Source organism: Juglans microcarpa x Juglans regia, chromosome 2D, assembly GCF_004785595.1.
Source record: "Juglans microcarpa x Juglans regia isolate MS1-56 chromosome 2D, Jm3101_v1.0, whole genome shotgun sequence".
NCBI classification, from domain to species: domain Eukaryota; kingdom Viridiplantae; phylum Streptophyta; class Magnoliopsida; order Fagales; family Juglandaceae; genus Juglans; species Juglans microcarpa x Juglans regia.
The window spans coordinates 3,469,786-3,479,302 of NC_054596.1; the positions used below are offsets into that span (position 1 = coordinate 3,469,786).

Consider the following 9,517-nt stretch of genomic DNA (forward strand, 5'->3'; position numbering starts at 1 on the left):
GAGATTTGGGATCTGATTTGAATTTTGTTCTGTTTAATATTTAATTGAATTGATATGTCTGTGCTGTAGTCTTGTTTCATTTCCACAGATTTTGAAAAGTATGGCACCCTTAAGATTATTTTATCCCCATAATTCTGAAGGTACGAAGTTAATAAATAATAAATGGGGGGGGGGCGGGGGTAGGGGTGCTACCCGCCCCTTACGGGGCGGGGCCACCCTCTCCCCCGCATGGGTGGGGGTGGGGATTTTTTTCCCGTAATCTGCCTCCGTCCATGTGGGGGTGGGGTACCCCGTCCGTTGCACGGGGTGCGGGGGTGGACCTCCATCCGTCCGCCCCCCTCCTCGGCTCCCCCAATCGATTACAACAAACTCAAACCCAAGAGAGATTCATCTCCTTGTCTTTTACAACAATGAACAAACCCAAGAGAGATTCATTTACCTCGGCGTCTGTTACTTTCATGGCAAACAAAATCGATTCCTTTCAGTCTCAGCGGCGTCTGTTACAACAAACCTAGTCGAGTCCTCTTTGTCGGCATCTATTACTTCCATGGCAAACGAGATCGAGAGAGTTAGATCGAGAGAGATTGAGAGAGTTCGAGAGAGTTTGCGTCCTTGGGAGTCTGGGTCTGGGACGAGAGAGTTCGAGATCGAAAGACGGAGAGAGATCGAGAAAGAGAGAGAAACTGAGGAAATGAAGGGGGTTTGACATGCGTGAGCGGGGCGGGGGATTTACGGAGAGGGGCTGAGCCTCCTCTATCCCGCGCCTTCGTAACGCCCCTTTTATACAGGCGGGGGGCCTTGCCCCCGTCTGTGAGGAGTGGATCCCCCGCCCCACCCAGGCGGGGGCGGAGTGAACGGGGCGGTGCAGTGGGTGGCAGGCACCCGCTGCCCACCCCTAGGCGAGGGGGAATTAGACTCCGTTTAGATACAGAAACACTCTCAATCCATTTCATATCATATCATCTTTACAACTTTATCAAATTCTAATATAAAATATAATAAGCAATTCAACTTTTTCAAATTTTAAAATAATAATAATATTAAAAAATAATATTCTAATAATATTTTATTCAACTCATCTAAAATTATCTCATCTCATCTCACTATTCAAACAAGTTCTTAATGTTCTATTCTTAAATTCTTGGCTTTTGTCTAAAAAATAAAAAAGATGTGATTTGGGCTGTACAATTTATTGGACTAGACCTAATCAATCGAGATCTACTTCGCAAAATTTTGGGTGATAATTTGTAACTATACTTTATGCACTGTAACTGATTTTAAACGGTACACTTAATGTGCAAAGATGGAATCCGAACCCTTTTCCTACCGACTATTGTAACTCTACCACGGTCCACGACCGAGAGCCTCGCAGTCTATCGGTTTGGCTCTGCTATCGATTCTTGAAGATACCAGAGCACTTTAGAAACTTCAATATCAGACGTGTTCAGCATCTCTGTGTAGAAAACACAGAAGCTAAGAAATCTTTGGTTAGCACGCAATCTCATGTGGTTGATATAATTTTTTACATGAATTCAACCACCAAAGTGGGCACTGTACAGAACATGTTTCCCATTAAGTTTTCGTTCTTTCATTTTCATTTGCAAAACTATTCACGAGGGTTCTACTTACACCATGGATTGGAACTCAAACTTCTACTGTGATACTTGAGGTCTAGATCAATTTGAGGACATTGACAAGATTTTCACAAATAATTATCCCGAAACTCATCAAAGCTTCTATTTGCATGTGGTGAAATTGAGGATCCTACTTACCCATAAAAACCATGTCCAACGGTCCCATGCTACTTCTCCGGTGGTAGATAATGACAGCCGCTGTACTTGTACCCTACTACGGAAAAGTGGATGCCATTCTCTTTGCCATTTAGTGCCCAACTACCACGCCCAGAATTGCCATGAGTAACCATGACAAAGTGAACATGCAAGATCCACTCAAAATATATAACCATGACAGGTTGCCTACTGCAGCCTGCCCTTATATATACCATGTCAGCATTAAGCCCTTAAGTTTATAATCCACATCACCAACCAAGCAGCTCAAGGACCACCACAGAACCACCACTGTAAGCGCAATTTAAGCTGATGCAGAATGCAGTATACTTGATATAAATTGCTCCCGACTGTGGATACTTGTCACTTGATGCATAACCCTAGCTAGCTCATCTATCTGGGAAAAACAAGGCACTCTGCCCTGAAATTTCTGTCCCTACACGCATTCCACGTTGAGCTTGAGTTTGACCAGCATTGTAGCTTTCCATAATCCATCGATCACAAACTTGCATGTTAGGCTATTCGGAGCATATCCCACTTTTTGCATCCTATCCTGGATTTGCATTAAAGAATCCACATCAGCATTCTCAGAGAGGACTTTGACTAGTGCATTGTAACTTTCAGTATCAAAAATTTGAAATTCCTTGGCAAAGAAGCCCAATAATGATTCTGCCTTTAAAACATCTCTTTCCTTGCAGTATCCAGTAACTAAGGCCTTGCATATTGCTGGATCAGGTGGCACACCAAATCTAACCATCTCTTCCACTAAAGATTCACCATCCATGCTTCTGCTTATTTTACTCAAGCAGCTTATCAGAGCTAGGTATGTACTAAGATTGGGCTTTATATTTTTAGTTACCATCTCAGATTTCAAATCCAATGCCTCTGCCACATGATTGCATTTGCAAAGCGACTCAATCAAATCATTGTAGACAACAATATCAGGCACATAACCATACGGAGAGATTCTGTCCAGAAGACTTCTAGCTGCAAATGGCCGATTTTCCTGACACAATCTGACCATTAGATGACCATAAATGTCATGAGAAATTGGGATTCCAAATCTCTGAAGCTCCACAATCAAATTCAAAGCTGAAAGTAATCTACCTTCTTTTACATATCCCTCCATGATAATCTGACAAGTGAAACTATCTGGGCAAACCCCATTTCCTATCATCTCGTACAATAATGACCTAGATTCTTGCATCTTTCCCTCCTTGCAATACCCACAAATAAGAGTGTTATAGCACATAGTATCTGGAGTTATCCCTCTATGAACCATCCGATGAAAAAGCTGATGAGCCTCCCTAACCTTCCCTTCTTTACAAAGACCATTCATCAAGGCAGTATAAGAAAACAAATCTGGCAACACGCCCCTCCGATACATAATCGTATACAAATAAAACGCATCTTCAAGCCTTTCTTTTCTACAATAGCTGTTAATCAACGTATTATATGTCACCACATCGGGAATAAACCCTTCTTCTTCCATCTTCTCCAAGAACCCATTCACCTTATCCACATCTAGATCCTTGCACAAACTATGAGTCAATATATTAAATGTATGAGCATTCGGGTGTATCCCAATTCTCCCCATTTCTTCATATACTTCCCAACATTGATCAACCCAATTCAGCTTCACCAACCCATTCAAAAGCCTATTACAGGCAATCACGCTGGGGACAAAACCAACCTCCACAGTCCTGCTAAATGTCCGAAAGCCTTCCTGAATCATGTTGGCTTTCACATAAGCCTTGATAAGCATATCAAAGACAAGCGGATCCCAATTACAATCTTCACTGTACAAAATCAAACTTTCAAAAACATCATCATTTGGTGACACATCCCTAGCAATTTCTATCAATTCAGACAAAAATTTCATGGCTTGAGAAAGTTGTCGAGACCAGGCCAATATATGAACAATAATACAGTAATTCTGGGTAGTGGGTTTCAGACCCAAATCACTTTTAACCCAATTGAAGAAATTGAGAGCAGAAGAGAAATCAGATTGGCACCTCAACAAAACTCGAGAAATTTCATGGGCACCCAGATGGGGAAGAAGCCCTTTAATGTCATTTTGAAGAAGAGCTAGGTGAGTATTTTCTTGTTTAAGGTTTAAGCAAATGAGATTCACTAAGTTGTTGGGATTCCGGGTTTGGGGTAGAAACTGGTAAAGCGGCTTCGAGATTGACTTGGATTCTGAGTCTGGTAATGTTTGCAGAAACGAAGAAGAACAAGAGGAAGAGAAAGAGCAAGTTGATTGGAAAACGAAATTGATGGTCGGGAATGGTCTTGACGGAGATCTCGTAAGAGATGCAGAACCGGTTAATACGATGAGGATTTGATTAAAGGAATAAACTGAAGTTCGATGCATTAGTTGGCAGTTGCTATGAAGGCCGAAAACACAGAGAGAGAGAGAGAGAGAGAGAGAGAGAGAAGCGTACCAGGCGTTGGATTTGGAACGAAAGGGGCAGGCGTCAGATACCGTCTTAAAATTAAGATGAACGAGTTTTCAATGATCATTTATTAAAAACTCAGATCGAGTCATTTTTATATAAATTTCAAATTTATCCATTTTTTTTAAAGAAAAATTCTCTCTGTAATTCTTACTTAAAGACTATATATGTAAACTTTTTATTAAATGAGAAAAAATATAATTTTAGGAAGGATATTTTTGTAACTTTAAAAAATTTAAAAGATAAAATTACCTAGACTTGCATTACAGTCTCCAAAATAGAGACTGTACGTAACATTGTTCTTTTTAAAAAAGAATAACAATTTAAAACTGTAAATATTATTTATATTTAAAAAAATCTTATTTAGTTGATGCTAAGGGGAATAACAATTTTTTCTTTAAATCAGTGTTCATGATTTTTCTTCAAAAACAAGTTTGAAGACTGATTTCAGATTTAATAACGATGAGAATCCTCATTAGCTTGATCAAATTCATTTTCAAAATTTAGTCAATATTACATTTCTTTACATTTGCCTATTCCATTTAAATTCAATCCTTATATTGGATTATCCATTCACTCTCTATATAATAAAAAAATATTATTAATTTAATAATTTTTTATTTAATTTATTTTTATCACATTTTTTAATTCTACCAGTTAAATGTTAATAATAATTATATTCTAATTAAATTAATATTAAAAAATCATATTTTTAAGAGTCATTTAATATTGCTAATTACAAAAAATATTTGATTAAACTCATCTAAAATTCTATTTAAATTTCTTAATTACAAACCAAATGGTATTTTTGTTTGGAATAAAAAAACTAGTATTTTAATGTTTAATAAGTCAGCAATAGTTTTCTATATTTGGCCAAGCACTGTAGCTGAAATTTTAGATATGCCTAACCTAATATGAGGTCTTTTTGGTACAAATTACCCAAATTTTGGCTATCATTCTCATTTGACCAAGTCAATGAGGATGCGCTTATAGCGGTTCGAGTTGCATATAGCTTCAAATATTTTCGGTAGCAAATAGCCTTGAAAAGTCATAAAGATTGGAGTCGCAAATTGTAATGAGCGTCAATCAAATCTGTAAATAAAACTTTTTATAATTCAGCAAACATTTCATTAACATAACTAAATCAAGATACGTGAGGAGAGGGAGTGGGTTTTTCCGATAAACATGCCATTACAACAAACACAATACAAAAGTGGAAAAAAGAAAAATTGGGTCTTGAGACTAAAAACTTGGTCTCTGCCCATTCCATGCAAGAAGGTCGCTGTCTTAAATGACCCTTTTTTACAGTTTGCATAAATGTACGAATTGTGTTGCCATCGTTGGAGGTGGTGGATGTTGGTGGTATACTACAGTTTGTCATCTTGAAAGGTTTATAGAAGAGATAGGTGTTCCCAACCTCAAGATCTTCAGTTAGGGAAAACAAGAACATAATAAGGTGACCAACATCGATTGGCTAGAACTGCTACTTGCCGAGTTTCTTCACACTTGCCAGTGGCAGCGTTGTGGATTTCACACGCCGGTGATAGCGATATGGGGTGGGTCAAATCTAAAAGATCTTGGAGTGGCAAAGCTGTTGGTATGACACGTGTAACCATCATATGCTTTCCAGCGCAGTGGCGCTGATGGCCATGTTGTCAAGATCCTATAAAAAACCGCCCTATGACATAGTCCTAGGCATACATGGGCCAGCCAAGGCCCAATGTCGTGGGCCCCCATGAGTTCCACACCACTATCAATTCTTTATTTATTTATTTTATTTATCAATGGACCTATTAGGGTTTCCACTTTGTATTCTCTATAAATAAGACCCTTAGGCATTTAGTTTCATCTTTTGAACCTTTGACAAATTCTCTAAGTGAGTAGACTTGTTCTTGAGATCATCCTTCGGTGTTTAGTACTTGGGCTACTTGTGTGCAATTCGTGAATCCCTAATAGATGATCATCACCTTGTAATTCGTGAATATGTGTGATTCAACTTATCTTGTTCTTGCAACTTGGTGCAATTCGTAAATCCAAGTTGTTATTATCTTTGTTACTTTCAAGTTTATCAATAAAGAGATTTATTTCATCTATGTGCAATTCGTGAATCATAGTTGAATTGGCTATCTTTTGTTCACTTTGTTCTTGAGTGTTTATCACTTGTTCATTGTGTTCTTCATTTGTCTTTGATGTTCATATATTTTATTGCATATCAAAATATCCATATAAACAAAAAATAGAGTCTTAATATTCCTTTGTTGAGTTCATTCATCCTTTTATCATACTCTTCCATCTTGTTCATCCATATTGTTCATCCATCTTGTTCACTCATATTGTTCATCCATCTTGTTCATGCGTGTTTATCCATATATTTCCATTGCCTCATTCAATCCATCCATACACTATAATTCGACCACTATAGTGTTTGCCCTAGTTTTCCATATCCCATATTTACCCTTCATCCATCATGGCCATTAGCCCTAATCGAAATTCACTTAACCTTCATCTTGCCATACACAAATCTTCTCTTCTTTGGTAACCCTAGCCTTCCATAAGGATTTCTTAAACTGTAGGAATCCTAACCCTAGCCACCCTTCATCCAATCCATTGACCTAGCCGAAATTCCCTTGCCACCATCTTTCCATATTAGTCACTTACCATACCTAGTCTCCATCATCTCCATAAACTCTAACCAAAACACTCGTCTTCCATAAACCCTAACCATCCCTCAAGAGTCCCATTTGGCAACTTCCTTAATCTTAGGAAATTTGACTCATCCTTAAAATCACTCAATCACTCAAATCACCCAATCCCTTGATCCTAGGAAATTCCATTCCATTCTATCTCTTATCTCTTAAATCTCTTCATCCATCTAATCACTCAATCAATCTCATAAATCACTCATTTCCTAAAATCACTCTGGTCAACTAAAATCTTCTCTACTTACCAAAATCGAAACTCTATATTTCCTTGATAGATTCCTACCACTTAGGAATCTTCCCTCAATCATCTCTATCATTCCAAAATCCTACCACTCCCTAAATCATCTCCTACAAGTTAGGAACTCATCTTCCATCTTCCAATTCTTCCCAAATTCAAAATACATCCATTGCCTTAGTTAAACTTCCAATTCCTAACAACTCCCATGCATCTTACCATTTAAGATTATCCCTAGCCACCTTACCTATCATTCAAATCCTATCTTCAATCTCCAATCCCTTAATTCTCGAAACTTCCTTAGAATCACCCATCCCTTAAATCTCTCAACTCCTTCTATACACCTAGTCAACCAAAAACTCAATCTCTTACCATAATCAAATCCTACATTCTTTATTTTATCCTAGTCAATCCCTTAATCCTAGGAATTTCCTTAGAATCACTCAATCCCTCCAATCACTCAACCAATCCCTAAAATCCCTCAATTCCTAGAATCTCTCAAGTTAACCAAAGACTAATAACATCTTACCATATCCAAATCCTATCTTGACATATTCAAATCCAATCCTCCATTCCCAAATCCCTAAACTCAAGGAACAATCCTTAACTCATTTAAACTCCATCTCATCTACCATATCCAATCCCTCAAATCTCTCATTCCCTAAAATCACTCTAGTCAACCAAGACTTTCCTCCAATTGCCAAAACCGAACCTTTCCATTCTTGATCCTACATTTTAGGGATTACATTAACCATCACCATATTCGGCCAACCCTAGCCTCATTCTTCCACATCATTCCCAAACCCTAGCATCTCATCCAAAGACTTCAACCTTAGTCCATCTCTTTAAATCTCGAAATCATCCTTAGTCACCACACAAAACCCTAGCTACACTTCATCTTACCAATCCTAATCATCTTCCAAGTGTCCCCAACATCAAGGACAACCTTCTAGCCATTCCACATTACATCAAACACCCTTATCCATCCCATAGATTACCCAACCATAGATTACCCAAACTCATCATCATTGCCACTTCATCACTAAACACCATTCCTTCATCAACATATGAACTTATCATTCCTATAATATATTACCATTATTGTTCAAAGTCCAAGCAAGAGGGCTTAAGCAATTGGTCATCACAAGGAAAACCAAGGCGAGGACAATCCAATGTTTAGGAACTAGACCGAGGTCCCTAACACATGCACTGTACAAGCCGCGTGTAAGGATCAGACATAGAGATTTTTGTCGTGGTTTTGTTTTGTACCAATAGATCGGGCCTAAACTAAATTGGTAGAAATAAAAGTTACAAAAACTTACAGAAAAACCTATAAGGCGGTGCAAGAAAAGGAAAAGGAAGGGAGAGGAGGATGAAAGCTCCTCCGCTCTGGCAGAGCAACAAAATGGCTAGGATGAGAGACTTTTTTTCAAAGTTTTAAATATTGTACCGTACCGATTGGAATGGCTGGAATTTATAGTGTCGGAACAATAACGGGCACATGATAAGTCAAAGTTTCATACCAGATCAAATACCAACCATTTTGGTACATTTCAGTCAATATCAACAAGTTTTCAGTGTTTCGCCCTGTATGCAAATTTTAGTCCTATACGTAAAACCCAGTGGCATGGAAATTTTGTAATTAAAGTTACTGATAAGGGCTTTTCTGTAAAGTTGGACTCAAAATGAAGGTTTTTTCTGGTTTTTTTCATAACCCCACATCAGACCGTCAGGCCTGATAAAAAGCATGTGTCGAGTCTTTTCACACTAAAAGCATGCATAAAATATTTATATATATATCATTATTTTTTAAAATTAACCAAAAAATAAAAAATAAATTTAAATAAAGTAGATAGTATACGAATTCAAAACTTTGTTTTTTCCTCTAGAGAGAAGGACTCTCTCTTTTTAAGAAAGAGAAGCAAAAAAGATAATCTGTACGTAAAACTTGAGTTGCAGATTCTGCTCCAAAACTTTGTTCCTATTTTATTTTCTGAGATGTTACCTTACGGAAAATAATCAGGGGCACTGTTAAATTCATAATCAGGGGCACTGTTAAATTAAAATTTATGGTTGATTTTCCAAAAGATTCTCGACATGGCAGTGGAAAGAATGAGTGGAGACAACATAGAACTCAAAACCAATGCTTAGAAATCAATCCATTAAGCGAGTAAATGATATTCACCTCAAAAGAACTTCCCATCCAATGAACCCATGTCCTCACTTATGAATCTGAAATGATTTCTGAACTTAATAACTCTCTTTGCTCCATGAAAATCTGTAGTGGGGGCCAATATCCAAACTACAGATACCAAAATTAAATGAAAAGAAGAAAAG

General features: G+C 37.7%; 1 protein-coding gene across 1 annotated transcript; it reads right to left on the bottom strand.

Annotated features, from left to right (window-relative positions):
* Positions 1 to 1,572: 1,572 nt before the first annotated feature.
* Positions 1,573 to 4,257, bottom strand: LOC121249125 (pentatricopeptide repeat-containing protein At5g40400). Its single transcript, XM_041147801.1, has one exon. The coding sequence runs from the start codon at positions 4,159 to 4,161 to the stop codon at positions 2,224 to 2,226; it is 1,938 nt and encodes a 645-aa protein (XP_041003735.1). The 5' UTR covers positions 4,162 to 4,257; the 3' UTR covers positions 1,573 to 2,223.
* Between the last annotated feature and the right edge of the window lie 5,260 nt (positions 4,258 to 9,517).